This window comes from Mesoplodon bidens (assembly GCF_964165515.1).
Source record: "Mesoplodon bidens genome assembly, chromosome: 15".
In the NCBI taxonomy this organism is placed as follows: domain Eukaryota; kingdom Metazoa; phylum Chordata; class Mammalia; order Artiodactyla; family Ziphiidae; genus Mesoplodon; species Mesoplodon bidens.
This window is the reverse complement of record NC_138171.1, coordinates 17577638-17603685: the sequence shown is the minus strand read 5'-3', so window position 1 is coordinate 17603685 and position 26048 is coordinate 17577638. Positions and strand designations below refer to the sequence as shown.

The window sequence follows — 26048 nt, the reverse complement described above, 5'->3', positions numbered from 1 at the left end:
TCTCATGGTTCTTCTCATCAACCTGTGTCTATTCTACCATTGGTTTCTTTGTAAGCACTTCTCCTATATCCACTCTTCAAATGTGGGCTACTTCTATTCATTTTTCTAAACTGAAAACACTCTTCCTTCAATGGCTATCAATTCACTGATAATTCCCAAGCCCAGATCTCCATTCTAGACCTTTCACCTGAACGTGGGTCTCACTTATCCAGCTCACAGATCTGTATTTCCACCTAGATATCACATAGATCCTCCAACACAATCTGTATACAACAGAGTTGAGCAGCTTCCCTATCAAGTGGTCTCCCTCACTGCCCAATGGGCCATCCTTCCTGAACTATAGACCTCAGTGGGTTGCCTCATCCAGGCATTGAAAACTGAGATGCAGACATCTGCCTGGGCTTCTCCGTCTGCCCCACTCCACACATCCTTTTTTTTTTTTCTCTTTTGACTCTGTCTTCTTAGCACTTCTCCTATCTGCCCATGTCTTTCCATCTCTGCTGTTAAGTTGAACCATATGAAGCAACCATCCTGTAGATCAAAACCAGTTGGATATTAATGCCATTGCTCTGGTTCAAATCTTCATCACTTTTCACCTCTATCATCTCAACAGCCAACCAAATAGACCCTCTCTCTCTTGTCTTTTACTCCTCAGTTCAAGCTGTGGATGGAATGTAAGGTGGGTGATAAGATCAACAGAAAAACCCCCATGTGGAATCTTTTTGTGGTCCATGTGGTCACTTCAGGTTAGTGGATTCAGGGGCCAGAGGTGTCAGTGGGGTCCAGAGCTCTACAGCTATAACAAGTGAGCAGGGAACTGGTGGAAAGCGTGGTGATGGCTGTGAAGAGGCAGCCTCCTTGGGTGGTAAGATCTATCACTAAGGCAACACACTGCTGCCTGGGAATTATGTACAGGGACCTGGGGCTGACAGTCACATCAAACATAGAGCAGCTGGCACCAGCATGACAATCACGCCAGAAGAGGGGTTTACTAAGATAGCAGGGTCCTTACGAGAGACTGAACAAACAAAATTGTGCAGAGGGTAGGGGGAAAGTTTGTAGAAATAAAAGTGTGATAGCTGCCTCATCCTGCAGAGGAGGAAGTCAACAGAAGACCTTTCAATAAAGAATTACGTATCTAATTATATTTTTAATAATTCAAAGGAATCCAAAAGCAAAGTCCATAGGAAAAAATAAAAGGAAAACACACCAAACACAGAAAAACATTTAAAAGAAAGAGCATAAAAGCATTCAAATTGCATAGTAAAAATGATAAAAGAAAAAATTTCTTTTGTGACAATAAATATAAATAGGCTAAAATAGAGAAAAGCTCTCAGACTGTCTAAATAAACCATGTCTAATCGTATGCTATAAGATAAACACCTAATATAGAATGACTCAGTAACCTTAAAAATAACAAGTTGAACAAGGACATAATAGGAAAATGCAAATAAACAGAAAATAGTTGTTGTAAACATAATGCAAAAGCATCAAAGTCGAATTTAAACCAAAAAGAAATACAAAAACCATTAAGTGGACTAAAATGGTCATTAAAAAAAAACGCATGAGTCAATAGATTTAAAAGAAGAAAATGATGGGAGAAAACCCCAGCATCTGAAGATTTTAACACTTGTCTTAGACTCTGACCAAACAGGAAAAAATAAAATATCAAGTATGTATCTAATATGAATAATAATGCATTTACTAAACAAATATAAAGAGAGAATAAAATTTCTGTTCAAATGCTCATGGATTATTTACACAGAGATCATATAATAGACTAACATATAACTTCAATAAATCCTTCAAAGCGGAAGCCAAACAGGTTTGGGTCTATACATTTCCTAACTGAATTCCCTGAAGCAATAAATTAATGACAAAAGCTTAAAAATCCATTTCTTAAAGTTGAAATATTGTATATTTCTTCAATACATAATAACTATAATATCAAATATGTTTTATATGTTAACAAAAGTCTGAATAAAACAAAATTAAAAGTCAAATGGCAAGTTGAGAACAGTATCTGTAATATCAATATACGTGCCAGCTCAAAGGTAAATATGTTTTGTGTAAACAATTCTTGAGAATCAACAAAACAAACTCTCCAAAAGAAAAATCAGCAAGTGAGTTCAGCATGGAATTCAAAACGAGGAAGTAGGATTGGCAATGATTTATGCATGTCATCTTTTTAATGACATTAGGGAGATGGCAGCAGCTGAATGTGTTCTTTATACTTTTCTAGATTTTCCAAATTTTCTGCAATACAAATGAGCTCCTTTATATTTACCATAAAAGGTAAGTGCTTTGAGGTGCATTACATTTTCATATCTCTCTTTATGTTATACTATCCCTGTGTCAGTACAATTAACTCTACTATAGCACCTATCACACCAGATTGTAATTGCTTGTCCATGAATTATTTCATTCTCTAAACTCTAAACCTATTGGGAACAGGAACAGTGTCTCATTCATTCATATTTATAGAGACCCTCTTCTGTACCAAGCACTGAGGCACATGCTGGGGCTATAAAAGTGAACAAGAAGGTTAGGGGCCAAGCCCTGATAAACGTTACATTTTATGAATGGAAATGGAAATTAAAAAGAAAAATATGGAAAATTAAATTCATTTTGTGATTGGTATTATGAAGGAAATAAACAAAATGCTGTGATTAAGAGTAACTATGCGGGAGAGGGTCTACTTTACTGAGAGTGGTCAGGAGAGAACTCTAAGGAGGTAATTATTAAGAGTAGACCGGAAGGATGAAATTGGCAAGTCCAGGAAGAGATGGTAGAACATGCAAAGGCCATGAGGCAGGAAAGAACTCCGGGATGATCTGGGAACATGAGAATGAGACCCTGGTGTGGCTGGGATATAGTGAAAAGCTAGAGAAGCACAAGGCAAGGCTGCAATGTTAGTTGAGGGTCAGAAGACATGGAGTCCTACGAGACCTAGTATGGAGCTTGAATTTTCTGCTGTTAGTGAACCATTTAAAGCAGGAAAGTGACATAATCTAATTTACATTCTAAAAAGATCATTCTGGCTGTTCTATGGAAATTGACTTGGGGGTAGGGGGCACTTGAGCAAGAATGAAACAAAGAGACCTAACAGTTGGCTAAAGTAGTGATCCAATCAAACGATGAGTATGGCTTGGACAATGGTGTTGGCCATGAAGAATAAAGATGTTGATGGTTTGAGAGATATTTTCAAGGTAGAGATGAAAATAATTGCTGTTAGATTAAGAGGGGAAGAGTGAAGAAAAGAAAAAATGCAATGAGGACTCTTCAATTTAAGGCCTGAGCTTCTAGGCTGACTCTGGTGTCACTTATTGACATGAGGAAGATGAACGTGTGTGTCTGGGCACACCGGCAGGGCTACATCCCGATTTCTTTTGGTCATGTTAAGTTTTGAGATGCCAATTAAACATCTTAATGGATATACTGAGTAGGAAGCTGGCATTATATTCTGAAGCTCATGGGTGATCTGGGACCAGAGCTACAAATATGATAGCTTTGGCATCTAAATGTCATTTAAAGCTATAGAACTAGATGAGGTCACCTTGGAAGACAGAGTAGACAGTTCAGAGAAAGGACTAGGGCCTAAGGCCAAGTGCAGAAAACCCAACAGTGGATTTCTTAGGATGGTAGAGATTGGAACATGCTTTCAGGTAGAGAGGAACGAGTCAGGGAAAAAGCATAAAATACAAGGGAATGAGGGACTGATGAAATGAGATTCTAGAAGGGACCGAGTCAATTGGGGTCAGGATACTGGTGGAGGTTTCAGTATTGAACAGAGGGGCACGTCATCAACTAAGACTGAATAATAATAAAAATAGAGAAACAAAACCACAATAATAAAGGTCAACCACATTAACCTTTCATTAGTAGGTAGTCTCAATCTAGCCTCTCAACAACCCTAAGAGGTGGGGCAAACTAAGTTACCAAAGCTCCGAAAGGAAGCCAGAGGTGGATCGAGGACTGAGGCCCCCGTCTCCTGGCTCGCAGCCATGTCCACCACTGGACTTCCATGAAAAGCAGCCCTCCTCTCATTTAACTAAAACACTTGGTTAAGCAGAGTTCTGACTTTTTCCCAGTTAATCAAAGTCCAACTCTATTAAACTCTTCTGACACTCTGTTTCTCACGTGATTACGCAGTATCTAACCTAGATCATAACTATTAACAAATATTCCATGAACGAACCCAAGGCTGGTCATGAGACAACGGATGAATGATAGTGAAACATACATTTGTTCACCGCTCTCTCTCCTTCCTGTTGCAGCAATAAGGATTCTATAATGAGATAGAGAATCTTTTATTCATCAGAACTCCTCTGGGGAATGTTTTTCTGTAACGCACTGGGGTAGGTGAGTCTTGGGTTTCTCAAATATGAGAGAGTAATATTCTGTAAGAAACAAGGGGAAGAAGGTACTGTTTTTTTTTTCATGAAATGAATGAATAATTGTAAAATGCTTACAATACGTTCAGTAACATACTGATGAATGTTACTATTACTGCTCTTACTCTGGGCAGAGTGATGGGAGATGAGAAGGAAAATTCAAGGGAATGGTGGGAGAGGAAGAAAGTAATGGGCTTCCCAGTGAGACTACCCCTTGTGCCCTCATCCCAAGTTTCCACTAAAATTCCTACACTCAACAGACTCTGATGTGAGTGATGACAGGTGGGAACTGGTAGAGGCTGGGCTTTGGGTCCATGTGGAGGTACATGGAAATTAAGAGGCACAGGTGGATGCAGGTGCCACGGCAGTTGGGGAGGTGGAGGGGAGAGAGCGCAGAAGCATGGGGAAGGAGATGGTGACAACCCACAGAATCCCTGATGAAGGCTCCAGACTCACAAGACATTAGAATTAGGGTCCACGGTATGTTTACAACAAAAGGCAGGTCCTGGATGCAGCTGAGAATAAAGTACCTCCCAGAACAGATGGGGAATATCCTCCCCATCACTGCCAGATTGCTTAGCGCAGAATGCTCACAAAACCTACAGGAGCCAAGAGGGTCCTGTTCTTGGCATGCAACTCCAGAGATAGAGGTGTTTTTTTTTTTTTTTCCTTAAGTCATGCAAACTGCCATGAGATAGAGCCCTCAATGGCATGAGAGTAGAAGGTCACAAGGCTGCAGGGTATCAGGAACAGTGCCAGGGAGTCCACCATTCTTCCCCAGAAAGAAAAGGAAGGCAGGCCCACGATGGATGGGCTTGGATCTTCAAGGGCCCACCTGGACTCACCTGCTGAGGCCTGTCCCCTGAACACTCACAATGGGGCTGACTCTGAGGCCCACATGCAACCTCCTGGGCAAGCTGCTTGCTTCCAGAAACAAGGGCCAACCCTGGGGAGCACAATGCCAGGCACCAGAGAGGGAGATCTCAAATGGTGGCTAGAATGTGCCACCAAAAGCTTATGGAATGGTGGGCCTTAGCCATGGAGAAGCAATGGGTACTGGGGTTAAGTTGGCAGGGTCAGTCTCTAGAAATTACATATAGCCCCCAAACCCTAAACACCCCCTTATCCATGCTGCATGCTTTATAGTTCTGAATGAGATCCTGGCAATGCAAATTACTGCTGGGGTTCTGAATGGGAATCTGGCAATGCAAAGTATTGCTAGGATTCATGGTTCAAGTTTCTGACCATGGGGAACTTCTGTATGAAGCCACAGGGCAGGGCACTGCGGAACACTGTTAGAGAAATCAGGTCTGGCTGCAGCAAGAGGCTGCAAGGGCAGCTCACAGCAGCACAACCAGGGACATTCAAACTTCAGGAGAGATGTGAGGCCCCCCCCTGGATTCTCACTGCTGATAAAAAAGGAAGAAGCCCTCTCAAACAGACGCAATAGCAGAACAGAGCATTGTCTTGTGTGGTTCAGGAAAAGCAGCTGTTACAGCTACAGCTCAGCCCCAGGGCCAGGTTCCCAGCCGACCAAGTTCTGGGGAATGTGGACCACTGGAGTCCTCTCTTCCCTTCTGGTCAGAAAGCACCCCAGGAGACATTTGCAGCTTCGGGTGGAGATGGTTATCCCATCAATGTGCATCTGGTTCTGGTTAGGAAGACCTACCAGCTCCAGTTCCTGAGGACAGACACCACAAAGGGACAGGGTGATGTCAAGACCCTCAGTGATAGAAAGACCTGCCCAGGTGTTCTGAGGTGAAGGAGAATGGTCATCTCCAAGCAAAGCACACTCGTAAGGAAACCAAGGCCCTTGAGGAATGAGAGCCAGGAATGGAAGATGAGCCAGAGGAGTGAGTGAAGAACTGTGAGAAGGAAGGGAGCTCTAGTTGACAGGGAGTAGCGAGGGCGGGGTGGAGGGGGCCAGGAGAAGGCCACCCAGTGATGCTTCACGTCAGGGTATAGAGGCAGGGACACTGGGGTGCAGGGACTGGAGCAGAAGGCCTGGGCTGGGGACCCCAACTTCCCTGCAGCACAGCCTTCAACCCCAAGGTTGCCATGTGTCCCTACTGTCAACTGCACATCCCCAACCCCTAGACCTTTAGAGACCTCCTGGTCTGGGGGAGTGGGAGCTTGCATGGAAAGGCGCAAACCTCTCCCAGCACAGGAGCTGCTGGGCAAAGCCAGGAAGTCACGTCCCAAGAGAGGCTCAGAGATGAGTCGCCCTCATCCCCTCCACAAAAGGCAGGCTGTGTGCCTGTTTGGGGGAGGGTGTGGATATGTCGGGACACGGTTTAAGGGGCCTGGCATCTTATGCTCACCACTGAAGTCCTCAAGCAGAGAATTTGTAGAGCAAAAGTTTCAAGGGGCTGCAAACACCTTCTCAAAAGATAAGAGACAGAAAAGTGCTGACTCACCAGAACTCCTCTTCGGAACAGGACCACATATATTTTCATGGTGAGGGTTGGGGAGAGACTGCTTGGGGTGAAATCAGGAGAGAAGCTCTTTCCCACATCAGCCCAAGGAGGCCTGCCTAAGACAAGGAGGAGTGTTTGCTGCTTAGCGGGCAGGGGTGGTGGGTGAATGAAAGAGGAGATGGGGTGGAGTCTGAAGGAGGTAAAGTGGCCCCCCTCCCTGTGATGCCCCCTCCTGAATTGTGCAAGAAGTTACCAAACCCACAGAGCGCCAGATGCCAGAGGAACTCCTGAGAAAGGGACTGGGCTTCGAGTCCAGTTAAGTCCAAGTCAGGTGAGTCTTAAATTTCAGGGGTCTACATAGCTGAATAAAAGGTAATTTCACCGAGGCAGGTGATGGAGAATAGAGAGAACAAGTGGCTGCACAACTAAAGTTCTTTTATTTTTTTAAATATTGGGACAGAAAAGTCTGGAATCATTAAAAAACATGAAATAGAATTAACATCACCTGGAAAGGGGCAGCCATCTGCAGTACGGCTTCAGCGGCAGTGCTCTCCTGAGAAGAGGCAAGCGAGGGGTGGACAGTGGGGGGAACATTCTCATCCCAGGACCTGCTGACGGCTTGGAGCCAGAGAGCCCACTAATAAGAAAGATGAAATGTCCCTGCTTATTACAGAGCTACAAGTCAATTTTAGGACTGTGAAATATGACTTTAATAAATGAATACATAAGCCACCAGGGTCTGAAGCCCAGCAGTGCTGAGAACCAAAATGGTATTTAGTCCACAGAATCATGCATGCAGAGCCAGAGCTTGGGGTCTGGTGAATTTTAAAATGCATTTGGCAAGTGTCTTTGAATCTCCTGATGGGCCCTTTTTTCTCTCCCCTGATATATGTGTGGGTGGTGCCCCTGTGTCTGTGGCGGGTTTGAGAACAGGCCGGTACATGTGCACTTGTGTGTGCTCCCCTGTGTGTACGGCCGAGGGACTATCTGTTAGTGGCTGTGTTTGTGTCTGAAAGACACACGTGTCTTTTCTAAACCTCTGCTCTCAGTGCATTAGTGGCTTTTTCACCACAAAGCTAAGAGCAGAGAAAATGGAATGGAATGGAATGATGCTGCAGTGCCCAACAGGTTGGAAATCAGAACATTCTCCCCGATGAGGCTGCTTAGGACAGGGACGGCTCAGAGCTCAACCACAGCAGAATTTCTTTAAAGAGGGCCTTTCTCCTCCATCCTCTTTGTCTGTTCTTCTCTCTTCCTCCTCCCTTCCTTCCAATAACTGCTGAGGCCCACTGCAAGCCTGATATGATGTTAGATATATACTATCTCATTTAATCCACATAAGAACCCTTCGTTGGACCCACTGACATCTCCATTTTACAAACCAGAGAACTGCGATTCAGAGTGATGATGGGATAGACCCAACATCGCACGGCTAGTGAGCGGAAGAGTCTCAGAAGGGGCATGCTTTTTTCCCTAAAAGCAGGAAACTGAGCCTGGAGCAGAGGACGCTAGGCAGGACTACGGGGACCTCAATTGACCAATAATATCCCCTTCTCTGGAACACAGGACATGTCGCTACCCAATACAGGAGTTACTGTCAGATAAATGAGTGGCAATATGCTTACCACAGAGCTGGGACATAAGAGATGCCTAAGAAATGCCCTTTTTTCCCTCTATACCCCATCAAAGAGCATAGCCAACCATAGGTCTATCCCTCTCTTGGGTCACTTTTCCTGCTCTTTACACTTTCACCTGTGGCCCCATCCTGTATCCATTTGCATCAGACCCTAGGTAGGGGGTTTTCAGCTTAGAACCCTAAGGCCTCCTTGATGGGATCCATGGACTTATGGAGACACCTGAAGTTTATACTCAGTGAAATGGGGGGAGTTTTGGAACCAGTGCACTAGAATTCTGGTCCCAGCTTTGCCAATGATTTGCTCTGTGCTCCTGGACTTCACTGTCCATCTCTAGACCTCAGCTTTATCACCTACATCAGGGTTCAAGCTATGGCCTGGAAGCCAAATCTGGTCCATCACCTGTTTCTGTACAATAAAGTTTTCTTGGAAAACAGCTACGCCCATTCATTACATATTGTCTATGACTGTTTGCATCTGAAAGAACTATACCATGGGTTTTGAACTGAAGGATGCCTACAAATCTCCCAGCCACTCATCTTGCCACCCTTACGTCCCTGTTCTGCTTCAGACTCCAGAGAAATTTCTCCAAAAGTAGATCTATGTCACTTTCTTACTTAAAACCTTCCATCAGTGGGCGTGGGGATTAACTTTAAACAGGCACAGGGGATCTTATGGGGTTGATGAAAATGTTCTAGAGCTGGTTTATGGTAACGGTTGTGTAACTCAATAGATTTACTAAAAATCACTGGATTGCATACTTAAAATAAGTGGATTCTATGATATGTAAGTTGTACCTTAATAGCGTAGTTTAAAAAAAAAACTTTCAGCAGCCCCAGGCCACAACATGGAGCTGTGTTCCTCTAAGTGAGCTCTGTGGGCTGGTGACACCCTGCAGAGTGTGTGTCATCAGTCCTCAATGGGATAAGAGGCTCCTCAACGAGATAAGAGGCATTTAGAGAGTGTCCCAGCAATTTGGCATTACTGTGACACTTTTATTGCAGTTTATAAAAGTACTGGTCCACAAGTTGAGGAGAAAAAAAACTGGTCCTCCACCACAGATAGTATGAGTAGTGCTGCTCTAGCCTAGAGAATAAATTTACTCTCCTTAGCCTGGTATTCAAAGCCCCCCATGACCTACCCATCCCTGCAGGCTTAGCTCCCAGGAGATCTCCTTTTCGACCTATAAACAACCTAGTTTCCAAACTCTGCCAAAATCTCTCATTCACTCCTCCAGCCCATGGCGTGTACTACCCCTGTCAACTCAAATGCCTTTCCCTTCCTTTTTCAATAATTAGTTTTTCATCTTCAAGCCTCAGCCTAAGCTGTCTGGTCCTCTTAGAAGCCATCCTAATTGTCTTGCCCCCAAACACCATCTTCCTCAGGGGCAATATGTGACTAGTTATCTCACCTTTCTGAACCTTAATTTTTTCATCTGTACAACAGGCAGGATAATAGTATCTCCCTCGTCAGATTGTTATAAGAAATTATTGTATAGAAGGCTTCAATAGCTAGCTTCCTCCAGCATCCTGTGGAATCCACATGCATCCCACTATATTCTAAGTGTTTATTTATTTATCAATCAGTTTCCTCCTCCAGACTGCAATCTCCAGGGTGGCAGGGGCTGTAGAGGATCTCTTCTGCATCCTAACCAGGCCTGGTTAGGAGAAGAAGCTTGGTAAACACAAGTTGAACAAGTGAGTAAATGAAGTCCTTTCTAGACCTAAACTCTAAACAGGGCAAGAGGTGTATAGATAGATTATTACTTTAAAAAAAAATCAAACTACGGTAAAACAGCATACCTGGTAGAAATGTGGCCAGAAGGTGCTGATGGCAAGCTCTGCCTTCACCCAGCCCTCAGTGACGACCCCAGACACGTTCCAGACAGGGTTCCCCTGGGGTCCACCGTTCACCTTCACATAGACATTCAAGGCCCCCGGGCTGGACCTGTCGCGGCTGGAGAAGTAGTAATGGAAATCGATGCAGTGGGTGTCATTCTCCTTCAGGGTCGGCAGGAGAAGGTGCGCCTTCTGGCCAGAGGCCCTCCCAGAGCTGTTCACCATCATGAAGGATCCTGGAGACCCACAAAGCGGGCAGGAGGTAGAGACAAGGAGAGAGAAAGAAAATCCTTCTGAAAATCAGTCACACCTGTAAACACAGTGGCCAGAAATCCAGTCCCTCTAGGAGGATATGGTTGATCCCCAGAAACCCACACTTCCCCTCTGGAGTATTTCCTCTCTCTTCTGTAATTGGGAATAAAAAATCCTACTCACCAAGGTGGTTTTAAGAATTAAGAGATGGTAACATACACGAAGTATTCTACAAAGTAAACAGTCTATAAACATGTACAGAAAAAAAAAACCCAGCAAATATTAAAAACAGTAGCTCCAACAGGAAGCATGGGATAAAAACTCAGGAATTTAGTTAATTGCAACCTCCGCGGGTGAAATGAGGTGAAATATAACCTCACTCGAGCTTGGGTTGTCTCAATGGAAGCAGAAACTCTACAGCACCCAGGTGTTGTTTTAACATATTCCACCTGGAGCCTTGCATTAGTACAAGGAATATATCAGAGGAGGACATATAAAAAGTACAGTATATTCAAATAAGTGAAGAAGACCTTGAAGAAACTTGAGAACCAACTGAAAGATGGAATGGAGGGTAAGTAATACTTGCTAAGCACTTAAGGGGTACCAGTGTGATGCTTACTGTCTTATTTATATATTGTTCAATTTAATCTTCAGAATGACCCTGGGAGAAGGAGAGTTTTCATTTTATTTAAAGACTGAGTGACTCGCCCTGGACCACTCAGACAGAGAGGTATGAGACCCAGATTTTCTTCAACCTCGAAGTTTATGCTATTTTTACTATTTGCAGAAAACATGACTATTCTTTTCAAACACTGGAAAAGCCTATCTCCTAGAAAGGAAGTGAGCCTCTTTGGAGTTGCTTTGACAGATTAAATGGTTGTTTCTAGTTCTTCACCCCTCCCTGGCTCCATGCCCATGACCTTTGGCCTTGCAGTCCCTCCCAACAGAGGCAGAGAGCATGTCCCCGTCCCCGTCCCAGGACTTTGGGCTCCACTTGCTTTGGTCAACAGGAGGCTAACAGAACGAGGCTTGAAATGTGCTTGCCTAGCTGGGCTCGCCCTCTTGCACTATTGCCACCTTCCATGAGAAGAATGTGCCCCAAGTAGCTGCTGCCGCCTTCATCTTGGGATCAAGGACAGACACGTGTGGAAGAGAACTAAGCTCAATGGATAGTAAAGAACCAAGCCAAGCCACCCACACAGCTGAAAGCACAGCCACATAGCCAACGAGCCCAACCTGGATCAGCAGATCCACCATGGAGGCTCAGACCCAGAAATGTGAGAATAAACACACACTGCTGTTTGCCACTGAGTTTCCTCTTGGTTTGTTAGGCACATTACTGTGCCAATAGCTCACTGATGAAGGTCACCAGAGAGATCAGACTTATGAAAGAAACCACAGGGAGGCACATTTCAGTTCAAAGGACCTTTTAACAAGTCAAATGGATGCAAAATGGGATGGACTGCCGGGGAGACAAAGTGAGTTCCTCATCACTGCAGGTGGCTCAACAGAGCCTGGACAAATTGAGGAGCCTTCTAAGGAAATTTCACAATCAACTGGGAGGGCCAAACTCTGTGACTTAGAGTCTTATGATTCTATGAAATAAACTGCATCATAAAACACAGTAGTGCTTCCCTGGTAGCGCAGTGGTTGGGAATCTGCCTGCCAATGCAGGGGACACAGGTTAGATCCCTGGCCCGGGAAGATCCCACACGCCGTGGAGCAACTAAGCCCGTGCGCCACAACCACTGAAGCCCATGCGCCTAGAGCCCGTGCTCCACAACGAGAGAAGCCACTGCAATGAGAAGCCCGCGCACCACAACGAAGAGCAGCCCCCGCTCGCCGCCACTAGAGAAAGCCCGCGCGCAGCAACAAAGACCCAACACGGCCAAAAATAAAAACAAATAAATAAATAAACTTATTAAAAAAACAAAACAACACAGTAGATAAACTCAAGTGATTCTGGAACAAATATTCCCACCTAGAAAACCACTGCTGTTCTGAAATCTTATTTTAGCCACTAAAATCTTCAGTTGGAATGAAACCTTAAGACCACTTACCCTCAACCAAGATGAGCCATTTCAGTAGCTATAAGTAGCCTCATTCTCTCACCCTAATCCCCAAAAGACTAATCGCTGCCAGATGATAAATGCTGGGCAATCCGTATCTTGTCGGGGTTCTAGAGGGTCCTGGTCATTCGTAGCCTGTCTCCTCTGGGTTCAGAACAAATTTAAAAATAGACACAGGAGAGACAGAGAGAGTTCAAAATCTCCACTTTATTGTTCACAAAGCTGGATGAGAGGAAGGAACTTGGACTTGAGGCCAAATTAGGCTTCCTGCATTTTCTTCCCTGAACCAGCATGCAAAGCAGCTGGATGATCAAGGACTCCTTCCTTCCAACTCAACCCAGATCCCTAGGGCTCATCCCCAAAATGAGCCAACAAGAAGCAAGGTGATAAAGACAGAAACTTGAACCAATGGCTAACAGACTTTCAACGTCCCACCAATCAGAAAACTCACCCACCCCCTGGGGTAGGAGCCGCTGAAAGTGGAGCGAAAGTGGTATCTTCCTTCCCCATGTTTCCAAGAGAGTCAAGTTTCCTAGTTTAGAGCCAGGCAGTAACACAGGGTACAGGGAGAGCTGTCCCTTGTCAGATGTTCTCTCTAATCATCACAAACTCCCAATTGAGGCAGCAAGGAAGGAAACGCTGCAGGGCGGAAACTGAGGCATCCATGCCCATGTCTGTTGCCCATGGTTGGCATCCATGCCCATGTCTGTTTGCTGACCTACATCCCACAGGGTTCCAGAAGGTTCCCCTGGGACAGATGAGTGATGACCCACAAGACCCACAAGCCTCTGGCCACAGAGGGAGGGTGAGGCACAGCTACTGGTAGGGAAGACAGCCTGAGAAACAAGTGGTGTCTGGCTCTCTCCACTCAGAATCCTGGGACGCCCCATGGACATTTAAGCTCCTGTCCTCCTGCCAGTTCACACCAGGGGTCTTAGCATCCACAGCAGCGAGAGTCGGGAAGGTTTCCCGTCCACCGGCTCAGGTTCCCCCTCTTTGCATCCTAGCTCCAGTGGCGAAGCAGGCTCACTGAGGAGATGGAGCCACGTAACATCCATCCACTCCAGCAAGTCTAGGGATTCTCTCCATCTGCTGCCTCCAGGATTGTTAATAAAGGATGCTGCCATTTCCCTGAAGGCAGAGCTGGTAGAAGTGCTTGGCCCTCCACCAAGTCTTCATGTAGCAGAAATCGCTGGTTGATTAGCAAACCTGTCCTCTTTGTTCTGGGCACATAGCTGGATTATATTCCCCAGCTTCCTTTCAGAGTTTGGTGAGGCCATGCAACTAAGTTCCAGCCAATGGGGCCTGAGTGCAAAGTCTACCACTTCTAGGCTTGGTGCTTAAAAGCAGACAACCTCCACCCTCCCTCCCCCCACTCCCACTGCTCCATTCTCTTTTATCTCATCCTTCAAAGGATGATTCGTGAACCAGGAGTCAATGCATCACCTGGGAGCTGGTAAGAAATGAAGGTTCTCAGGCCCCAGCCCAGGTCTACTGCATCTGAATTAGCATTTTATCAAGATCACGAGGTGACTCGTATGCACATTAAGGTTCCAGAATCACTGCTGCATTGTCTTTTTCCCATCCACCAGCTGAAAGTACAGGATTCCAAGAGCCTAAGTGACAGCAAAGCCACAATTAAAGGAGCCTAGTTCCCTGAACGACCATGACCATGACCATGAGGAAGGCCACCCACAATTAGCAACATTCATTTTGGACTTTAAGTAAGTAAGCAAGGAATAAAGTATTATTGGTTCATTAAGCTGTTGAACATTTGACGTTTATTTCTGCAACTAGCATTATCATTATTATTTTGGCAGCCCCGTAGAGCCCGTACTTCCTACAAGTCCCTTTATTTAAGGAGATAACATGAGAAATGATAACAGTTACTAAGCAAGGCTGCAGGATGTTCCAAGTAGGGACATCATTAAGAGCAGTGTCCTTGGGTAAAAAGAAGCAGAAAGAAAGAAGAGAATGAAAATAATGGACTCCAAAAATAAACCCTTGGGAAGGAAAGAAACAGCCTGGACCTTCATTAAGATACTTTGTGTCTCGGGGGGCCAGAGTTGGGTTGGGTTAGGGTAACAAATCATGTTCCCCATTACCACCACTCTGACCCCCTAATGGCGATCTGTGTGACTTGATACGCATCCTCTGGCCTGGAAACCAGACAGAAACGTATGTGTTTGGGTGCAAGTCTCAGGGAGATAAACAAGAAAACTAAAAAAAAAAAATAGAATAAAGAAAACGATGACTGCCCATCCCACCCCACCCCGCCTGGACTACTCACAAAGGAGGAAAAGGTCAGGCCAGAAGGGAACAGCAGGAGGGGTCCTGCTCGGGAATGCCCTAGTGAGGCTGGGGGAATGAGCAGTGCTGCCCTGGAGTCCAAGTAACAGAGTGTGAGAGAGGAACCTCTGGGGATGTGGCGGGGTGGGGGAGGTCAGCAGCATCAGTATCTCGCCCACCATGCAAGAGGGGAGGGGTACTGTGACACTGGGAAGGACACCCAGAGCAGCAGCCATGGTGAGGGTCTCCTACGCCATGCAGGCAGTGAGCTTCCATGAGGAGTCCAGAAAGAGGCAACACGGGCAACGGATCTCATTTATACTCATGCACTCACAACATGCCCAAGGAGTCTTATGAGTGAATGAGGAGAGCCTTAGGAGGCCCAGCAGTCAAGCAGGTGGAGGCTTGGGGACACAAGATTTAAACCCTGGGTTAGTGTCCAATTACTGCTGTAACTAAATACCAAAAACTCAGTGGATTAATACAACACAAACTTATTCTCTTATGGTTCTGGTGGTCAGAAGTCTAAAATCAAGGTGTTACAGGGCTGCTTTCCTTTTGGAGCCTTCAGGAGATACATTGTTTCCTTGCTTTTAGTGTCAGCCTGCATTCCATGAGGTCCCTTCCTCCATCTTCGAAGGGCATCATTCCAACCTCTAGTTCCACAGACACATCGTTTTCCAACTTTGAGTCTTCTTCCTCCTTCTTATAAGGACCCTGTACATCGGGTCCACCCAGACAACCCAGGATCATCTCCCCAAGGCAAGATCCTTCATTCAATCACATCTTTTGCCATGTAAGGTAACATATGCACCTTTCCAGATATTTGTGTTAATACAACCACACACACACACTCCCAAGCTACCGAACGAATCAGAAGCCAGCAGCTCTACACTGTCTAAACTGCAGGTGCCCTAGGGAATCTGAGTGTTCCTATGTGAGGGTAGAAGGTTCCCTGCGGTATCAGAACCCGTCACGAATGTCTTCGAAGGGGAGTATGGTATAAAAAGCAAATGGTAGGGTCGAATCATTTGGCTCCCAATCTGGACGGAAAAAAGTACACTTTGGGGATAGGGCAGGCAAGATCCACCTTTAAGCAGTGGAAACTCATCAGGGCAGCTGGCCAATGTAACCCTCGTGTCACCCGTGGCTCATCAGGTACCACCCACCGTGGGCAGCTGTTCTCAGGCCACCCTCCAAGCTCAGCAGACTGACGATCTGGAGTAGCAACATGTCACTCAATATCTGAACTCCCTTCCTATGTCTGGTGGAACCCCTCAAATTTTTAAGCAGAGCCCATTTCTTCTATGGAAATGAAAAAGATGTCCTCTTTCCCAGCCTCCTCTGCAGCTAAGACCCAGGCAGAGGATCTGAGTTCCACCAAACAGGCACCCCCAACCCCAATTTCTGAACCAGACACTAGTGATGAGATGAACCAGAGTTCAGTGGAGCAGAGACTGTGAAGCGGGGGCAGCAGCCATGGAAGAAGGTGCTTCCGAGTTGCAGAGGCCGCAATCAGTGGACCATGCGGCAAATCCAGCCTCGCTGGAGTGCAGCACAGCCGTGAGTACACACAGAGGCAGTGGTGACTAACTCAGCCAGGGTGGGTCAGGACATCTTCCAGGAATGAACTAAGCTGAGCTGGAATCTGAATGGACCTAGAGTCTGTCATACAGAGTGAAGTAAGTCAGAAAGAGAAAGACAAATACTGTATGCTGACACATATATATGGAATTTAAGAAAAAAAAATGTCATGAAGAACATAGGGGTATGATAGGAATAAAGACACAGATCTACTAGAGAATGGACTTGAGGATATGGGGAGGGGGAAGGGTAAGCTGTGACAAAGCGAAAGAGCGGCATGGACATATATACACTACTAAATGTAAGGTAGATAGCAAGTGGGAAGCAGCTGCATAGCACAGGGAGATCAGCTAGGTGCTTTGTGACCGCCTGGAGGGGTGGGATAGGGAGGGCGGGAGGGAGACGCAAAAGGGAGGGGATATGGGAACATATGTATATGTATAACTGATTAAATTTGCTAAATAAAAATAAATAAATAAATAAATAAATAAATAAATTTATTTATTTATTTTTTAAAAAAAGAATGAATAGAAGTGAAACCTCACCAATCATTGAGCATATTATGAACCCTGACAATGGAATCTGACCAGCTTTAAACTCCAGCTCCAAGCAACACTCCCTATGTATTTCCAGAAGTCCCCAAGTCACCCAATTAATGACACCATTCCCCTTGTCCTCATGGCACTTCCAGGTGCAGATCCCTCATGTGCCTTTGTCATCGTCTGTGATGTCTCCACGACTGGGTGGGTCCTTGTTACTGTCTCTCTGCCCTGGGACAGACTCAGAAGACACACAATAGAACTGCTTTTGCCCGAGAGTCCCCAAGGTTCAAGAGGCAGCTCTTTCTGCAAACTCACACGGCTTTTTTCCCCTCCTCTATCAGGGTCTATGCTCACTCAGCACCTCTGCCCCCTACAGGTCAGCTCTTTTTTTTTTTTAACATCTTTATTGGAGTATAATTGCTTTACAATGGTGTGTTAGTTTCTGCTTTATAACAAAGTGAATCAGTTATACATATACATATGTTCCCATATCTCTTCCCTCTTGCGTCTCCCTCCCTCCCACCCTCCCTATCCCACCCCACTAGGTGGTCACAAAGCACCGAGCTGATCTCTCTGTGAATTCCACTTGGAGTCATCCTTCATGATGGAGTTCCTCCTCCATCCGTGGCCCTGCAGTCACTCCCTGCAACAGGCTCCCTCCAGTATTCTCATATCCTAACTGCACAGGGCTCAATGTCTTTTCTCTCCTGACATCCCCTTCCCAGGAATACTGTCAGCCCCATCAGGTTAGTGTAGATCAGTGGATGTAAAGAGATACTGGTGGTACAGAGCTGAACTTCACACATTAGAATATGAGAGCCTCTCCTCTTTCCCAGTCGGGATACCTTCCATAGAAGTGGGCCTGGTGGTAATCTGGGAGGGCATTTCAAGTAGAGCAAACAGCATGTGCAAAGGCACAGAGGCAGGAAACCATAGCATCCAGCAAGGCAAGCATAGTATCTCAGGGAAGGGTGGGATCCTGCCATCTACAGACCTCATGCGCATCTAGTCTACCTTACAAAGAGGTCTGGCCACATCCTCCAGAAAGGAAGCCAGATCTCTGAGTGGAGCACAGGCCTGCCGTTTTAGAGACTGTTCGGGACTGAAAGCCCTCATATATCAGCAGCTCAGTGGGGCCCTCTTTGATCAACAGGTAGGCTTAATTAATATCATCCCAGGGCCGTCAGTTTCCTGGAGATCAAAAATGAGCCTGTCATTATGCCAAGATCAGTCAGAAACAAGAAAGAGAAAGACTGTAAGTACATTTTCTTCCCTTCTTCTTCTTTTTGTTTCCCACCCCCCCCAAAAAAAATCCACTGGCGTGATCAGGAACATAAAACAGCATTAGTTTCCTCATAGTTATTATACACGGTACCAAAAACTGTGGAATTAAACCAGGAAGTACTCTCTGGCTGGCCATAAATTTTGCATTTTTCCCCCTTCTTGCATAATAATGCCTTGATAAGAGCCCCATTACTGATGTGTCTGCAACACAGATCCCCTTTTTGGAGGCAAAACGCTTCTCTGTAGCAGATGGTGGCTATTGTGTTTACACATGAGCACCTCAGGATTGCATTTCCTCACGTCGGCAGTAAAAAGAAAACCCTAATTGAGTTTTTAATGGCTTTGCACATTGTTCATTAAGATTACATGAGTGTGCTCGCAACTGGCAGCTGAGGGCCCGGAGCTCGGAGAGCTCAGAGCTGTCCCTGCAAGACAGGTGGCCCTGCCAGCTCCCAGCGCCAGCACCTACGTGAAGGGAGCGGATGGCGGCAGGGACCCAAAATGCTGCCCGAAGCCAAGGCAGCTGTGGCGGCATGTAACAAGTCCTGGATTTATAGTCAAGAAAACTGGGTTTCAGTCCCACTTCTGTCATTTCTTAGCTGCCTCACTTTGACCAAGTCAGTAAACCCCCCCGGGGCCTCAATGTCCTCATCTATAAAACAGGATATGAAAGCTACACGTCCAAGTTTTGTTGTTGATCTGTTTTCAGTGTATGTTACATATAATACTGGACTTGACTCAATAAATGTTAATTTCATAACAAATGGCCAGCAGCAGGTGATAATGGGTCCAATGCAATTTATAACATGTTTGATGTCAATAATGCTTACTGAGAACTTAGTACATGCCAGGCGTTGGTCTAAGCATCCTTCCACATCCCAGTGAGACGGTGTCATGCTATCCCTGTTTTAAAGCAAGGAACAGTGAGGAAGAGAGAGGTAAAGTCTTTTTGCCCAAAGCTACGGGGGTAGAAAGTCATAAACACACCAAGTACACTTGTTCAATAAGCAGAGACTTTAGGGTCTAGAAATTCCCTCTCCGATTTAGTAGCTAATAGTAACGTGTGCCTATTTAAATTTAAATTAATTAAATTAAAAATTAATTTACTCAGACACACTAGCCATAGTCCAAGGACTCAGTAGACACCATATTGTACAGTGACGATAGAGAAAACTTCCATCATCCTAGACAGTTCTATTGAGTCATGCTGGTCTAGAAACTGTAGATTATTCATCAAAGCATAACAAACTATAGCCAGGTGAGACATAAGAGCATAACTGCTCCGACCAACTCACTTTAGAAATCCCAGTAAGGGGACGGGAGTTGCCCAAAGTCACACAACACAGTGAAGATTCAGGGTCAGGTTTCCTGACTCCTGTTTCAGTTTGCAGCATGGACAATCCTGCCCACCGTGCCTGAGCTGTATGGTCCCAGCAGTGGTTCCTCAAAGAGCTATTTAAGAGGGGGAAAAAAAACTCACGTTACCTCCAGGAGGTAGAGAGTTCTTAAGCATTCCAAATGCCCGATGTCTTTTAGGGGAACTCTGCACACACAGGGCACTCACAGCCTCAGTTCTGAAGTGCAATTGAGCAACTATTTGTTGAGCGCCCTAGTCCTGGTGTGTGGGGATGATGCAGGACACTCACAAGGAAGCCCTAGAGTTGCCTGGTCTGGATTGGAATCCCAGCTACTCCTCTTTTGCCTGGATGACCTCAGACAAATCTCCTAAACTCTGTGAGCCTCAGTTTCCTTTTCTGGCAAAATGGCCACAAAAATACATCTTATACTGTGGTCATGAAGATTAAATGAAATAGTTTATAATGTATCTAGATAATGACTGCTGCATTGTAGGTCCTCAAAAACTAGCTCCTTTCCGTCCTTCCCATTCCCCAAAGTTTCCAATATAGTGGGGAGACCTCGACAGACTGAAGAAGAAAATGGCAAAGACTACTGAGAAACAGAATAAAATCTGCTGCCCCATTCCCACCCCTTGCAACTGATCGGCCATCAAATTCTGGGGATGCTTCCTGCTTGTGTTTCTCCTTTCGTCTTCTTCCTCTCCACTCCCACAGCCGCTGGCCTAGCTCACATCCATGACATCTGTGTCATGGACTTTCTGCCTGTTTCATGGATGTTTGCAACAACTTCCTAATCAGTCTAGTCCTTAATTCTTTCACCGATGCAACAGCAAGTAGTACCATCTTCCTGAGATGCAAAACCAACCATGATGTGTCCTGAACTTCCTAGAGAGTCCTCCTTTATAGGAAACTCCCTGTTTCCTATAAAGTCCAGAGTCTTTCATGGGGATGTTTGGAGGCCTCTGTATCCTGCCTCTATCTCCTGCCTTGTATATGAATACTCTCCCCCTACACAGCCCTCATCCACTCTATGGTAAGTATAATAACGGCTTCCCAAAGATGTCCATGTTCTAATCTCCCGGAACCTGTGAATATGCTACCTTATGCGGCAAAGTGGAATTAAGGTTGCAGATGGAAGTACAATTGCTAATCAGATGATCTTGCAATGGGAGGATTATTCTGGATGAGAGAGGCAGAGGAGGCAGAATCAGAGAGGGATTTGATGATGCTATGCTGCTGGCTTTGAGAACAGAAGAACAAGCCATGGACCAAGAAATGCAAGTGTCCTCTAGAAACTAGAAAAGCCAAGAAAAGATTCTCCCCTAGAGCCTCCAGAAAGGCACACAGCCCTGTGGACACCTTGATTTTATACCAGTGAAACCCATTTAGGACTTCCGACCTCCAGAAATTGCTGTTACAGCAGCAATAGGAAACTAATACACACTCCAGACTTCCCTGCTTCTGGGGTTTCACTCAGGTGATGCCGTTCCTGAAATCCACACTGCCTGGCCCAGCCATGGTCCTTCACTAAATTACTTAAATGCAATTCTCTCTGTGGCTTTCACTAATGCCTAGAGAACAGTTATTCCTGCATTGCTGACCCTATACATACCTCTGTTATAGCTCTCCTGGACATGGCCTAATATAAAAGTCAAGAATGATGAAGTTTAGCTGTCTGATCACAATAAAAGGGCAGGGGGGGGCTTCCCTGGTGGCGCAGTGGTTGAGAGTCCGCCTGCCGATGCAGGGGACACGGGTTCGTGCCCCTATCCCGGAAGATCCCACATGCCGCGCAGCGGCTGGGCCCGCAAGCCATGGCCGTGGAGCCTGTGTGTCCGGAGCCTGTGCTCCGCAACGGGAGAGGCCACAGCAGTGAGAGGCCCGCGTACAGCAAAAAAAAAAAAAAAAAAGGGCAGGGGGCACAAAAATGTCAAAAGATACAATGCATCATAAAGTAAGAGAATATATGTAGAAGAGAAACAGAGTTCTACCAGTAGTATCATGAAAACTAATAATCATTAAGTCAACCATAAACGTAACAATTTACCAATAGCCAGGGTAACAAACATATCATTTGACATTATTCATACTGTCAATGAAAGCCTTCTAATCATCATGTGTCAAAAAAAAAGGAAAGAAATGTGCTTCCTTTCTAATATACTAGGAAATGGGGGGGAGGGATTAATTACAGCTTAGTGGATACATGGTATCTATTTAAAACAAAGAAAATACATCCCGGAGTTTCAAAGGCACCGAATACTTGTGAACATTTTTGTCAGAGTCAGTTTGTGTGAACAAGTCATAACTATTTCTGTACTCATTCATTCAGACCAATAAGTTGAGGTTTAAGCATTTTGTACGCAAATGTGTTAAGACAATGCTCCAACAAACAGGTATCTGATAATCCATGTAGGTGTGGATAATGTAGTTGAAAAATGGAATTGAACTCAGGTGGTTGGATCCGAAGGTGCTGCTGGAAGGGGGCTCTCAACGTGGACCCTTCCCCCAAAGACTAGGTACCTGGGGGTCTGCATTCCTTCCCCATCACTGAGAAAAAGATGAAAGGCGAAGGAAAGAGGGAGAGAGAAAAGAAAAGGGAGGGAGGGTGGGCGAAATAAGGAAAGGGGGAGAAATCAGAGGAGCAGACAGGAAGGAAGAGGAAGCACAAAGGGAGTGCAGAGGACGAAGGAAGCGGAAAGGGCAGTGGTGACGCCAGGGAAATGGAGTTCAGGCGAGGAAAAGAAGGCTGAGCAGGGAGAGAGGAGAGAAGAGGACATGATGGAGACAAAGCAGAAAAAAAACCCAAATCTAAACCCTTGAACACCTTCTCATCCCCTTCGCTCCCCAAACCAAAACCCAAACAAAAGTGTTCACAGGACATTCTCCTCTTGGACCTTCTAATAATCTTATGATGACACCAGTCCCAGGTAAACATCACGCAGCACACCGGGTTCTCCGCATGTATAACTACATCACTCGCCTCCCCCAACATCTCAGTGTAGTATCTCAACATCCCAGGAGGAAAAATAAGCATTACTGTAGGAAAAGCCATGGGACCCAACACAGGACAGAATGAGAACTCAGCCACACAAACGGTGACATCTAAGGGTTTGTCTGAGTTGCTCTTTGACGTGGGAAATCGCAGAACTCTATGGCAAGGTCAAGACAGAACTGATGGGCAGACAACGTCAATCTCCCTTCAGACTCCGACCCCTTCCTGTGCATCCATCTTAGACACATGGTGCCTCTGTGAGGGAGCCATTCTCTCTCCATTTCTTCACCTGGAGAACAGGTGTGCAGCTAGAGCTTCTGAAGTTCCCTCCAGCTGGAGAAGTCTACGGTTCCAAGGAGTTAAAGTCACATGACTAGCGAGTGGAGAGGAAGGAGCCAGGACTGGCTTGGATTTTCTAACTAGACTCCTATGGAAAGGGGTGAAGGAGGAGAGACTCTTCTCCCTGGATCTGGTTCCTGGAGAAACAGTCATTTTTATCTTCCCACAAGAATTCCTTTCCCGTATTAGTCACATCTGCTCATTAATAACAACAGCAAACCCATACTATCACATTTTACTTCTATTCATTGATTTAATTCTAATATCAACCTTCTCTTACAAATGAGAAAATTGAGGCACACAGAGGTTAGGTAACTTTCCCAAGGCCACACAGCTAGCAGCAGAGCCGAGATTCAAACGCAGGAAATTCTCATCATCATTTAGCTCTTAGGCTCCACACCACAAGGGGGCGTGTTGTATTTGCTAGCAAGGGGTGATCACACGTTCCCTGGGATTGGCTGGCCTTGCTCTGGGGAGCTGGGGCAGGTAGAAAGAAGGGCAATGAGTGGGAGGAGAGAACAAAACTGAAATCAGTTGTCAAGCTGCTGTCATACTAAGAGTAAAGAGAGGGCTTCCCTGGTGGCGCAGTGGTTAAGAATCAGCCTGCCAATGCAGGGGACATGGGTTCGATCCCTGGTCTGGGAAGATCCCACATGCCACGGAGCAACTAAGCCCGTGCGCCACAACTACTGAGCCTGTGCACCACAACTACTGAGCCTGTGCGCCACAACTACTGAAGCCTGCGTGCCTAGGGTCCGTGCTCTGCAACAAGAGAAGCCACCGCAATGAGAAGCCCGCGCACCGCGACGAAGAGCAGTCCCTGCTCGCCGCAGCTAGAGAAAGGCCACGTGCAGCAATGAAGACCCAATGAAGCCAAAAATAAATAAACAAAATACATAAATTTATTTTTTAAAAAAAGAGTAAAGAGAACAGGGCTGCCGGGAACATTGTCAGACCCCAAATTGTTCTTGACATTCATTGGGCTGAGTCCTTTGCTTCTGCAGCTCTAAATCTCTAAACTGAAATGACATGGAACTAAAATATATATACTTTTGAAATCTCCAAACCCTTCACACATCCGTTGGCATGATAATATTTTGATTAGTTACATTTCTGCTCCAATTACACTCAGAGAATGTTCAACAGTGTTTTATATAGAGCATGTTTGCCATGCTCTATGGAATATACTAGATTATTATTTCGTATACATGCAATGGGAAAAGCCACAAATGGAAAAGAGGGAAAACATGCGAAATGAAGAAATGACTAAGCCTGTTAAAATAGTGCTGTCTTGCCTTCACTTTACTAAATTGGGTCATTGCTATTATCTCCCAAGTTTTTAAATACCAAGGCTTGAAGAGATGATGTAAAGTGTTAAAGTCTAGTTGGCCTCACCTGACGCTTTTATCTCCCAACATCTGGGTGTGATTCTGAAAGCAACCTCATCACGTCCCCAAAGAGTGGCAAAAGGTCAACACTGGGCAAGGTTTGTGTTTTTGTGCTTTTTTCTGGGGAGAGGGCCCATCTATTTCTCAAAGGGGTCCATAACCCTATCCATAATAAACAAATAAATACACACATAAATTAGGTTTTGCAAAACGCCTGCCCTAGAGATGCTAGGATGGACGTACTGCGAGCGCTGGCCAGATGTCCTCACATCATGTTGTTCTTCCTCAGCAGACCAGATGGTGGTTGGCTGAGGTGAGGGCATTACACTGTCTAATGCTGATATCGGACGGGCTCTCCACCCTGTAGCGATGTGCTACAGGTTGTCTGTACCCTGATTCCACAGCAGCCTCCCCTCAAATCCTCAGCCACCAGGGCCCACCTTCTCCATTTGTTTCCCCTGCCACTGCATCCCTACGTCAGCTAGAACCTCCATGCCTTGGTTTCCTCCACGCATGAAGGCTAACCCCTTCACCAGTTTCCTCCCCCAAACCCCCTTGAACCAAGCATTTTATAAATTGAGTGAGATCGGTTCTAACATCAAATATTACCTGCAGACTTGCCATGTGTCTGACACTCGAGAGAAACAGCAGTCAGCAGGACTGTTCTTGCCCCCGCGGAGATTATGCCAGGTAAAAGGCAGTTGTGAGGATGCGGGGAGTCCCGTGATACCTCATGTACACGGAGAGGGGTCTAGTCTGGACCTGATCTGGGGAGGAGGTGTACAAAGAAGGAAAACAACAACTTGCTGGAGCAAATAAACTCCACGCTGAGGCCTATGGTTATATAGGTGTCAGGTGAAGAGGGTGCAGAAAGCATGTTCCCAGCAGATGAAATAGACTCTTTCAAAGCCAAGAAACGAGACAGTCGCTAAACTTTGTGGGACTAGAAGGAACTGTAAGTACAGAGCAAGTACCCTACCAACCACCTCTCTAACCTCCCAGCCTCACTGTGTAGATGAGGAACTTGACATTCAGAGAGGGGCAGTGACTTGTCCAAAGTCACACAGCCAGAAGGCAGCAGTGCCAGGATTCACACTTAGGTGTGTCTGGCTCCAAAGTCAGTGCTATTTTTCTCCAAAACAGTGGTTCCCCAAGTGAAGCATGCATCAGAATCACTTGGAAAGCTTGTTGAAAGATGGCTGGGTCCCACCCCCAGTAGGTTTGGGGTGGGGCCTGAGAATTCTAACAAGTTTCTAAGTGAAGCTGATGCAGCAGATCCACGGGCCACACTTTGAGAACCACCAGCCTAGCTGGTCTCTAACTGCCAGCCCTGATGAGCCAGGGGTCCATAACCTTGGGCAGGTGGACCAGCGATGCTGCCCCGTCTCTCCATCCAGGGCTGGCAAGTAGGTTAGCCTGCTGGAGGAGGCTCCCTCCTACCCTGGGCCACACCCTGTGCATCTCTCAGGGACAGCAGGGCTCTGGCCACCCACCATCAAAGGTGAAGTCTCTCTCTACGGCCCAACCTCAGCGAGGCCTCTGCTGACGTGAGCAGCCCCCCTTCAATCATTGGTAATTACCAGGAATATCATTAGATACTTATTTACTCCCCCAAATGTACTAGGGTCTGCATAGAAAATAGCACCATAATTATTCCTCCTCTTTTAC

The 26048-nt window shown here is 45.8% G+C and overlaps 1 protein-coding gene across 1 annotated transcript in view; it reads right to left on the bottom strand.

Moving 5' to 3' along the window:
• Positions 1 to 26048, bottom strand: part of PTPRT (protein tyrosine phosphatase receptor type T) — a gene marked incomplete at both ends in the record, with an annotated part of 1089241 nt that overhangs the window by 707348 nt on the left and 355845 nt on the right. Inside the window, 1 exon segment of the mRNA XM_081255209.1 lies at positions 10248 to 10519. Coding sequence (XP_081111335.1) covers positions 10248 to 10519 — 272 coding nt within the window.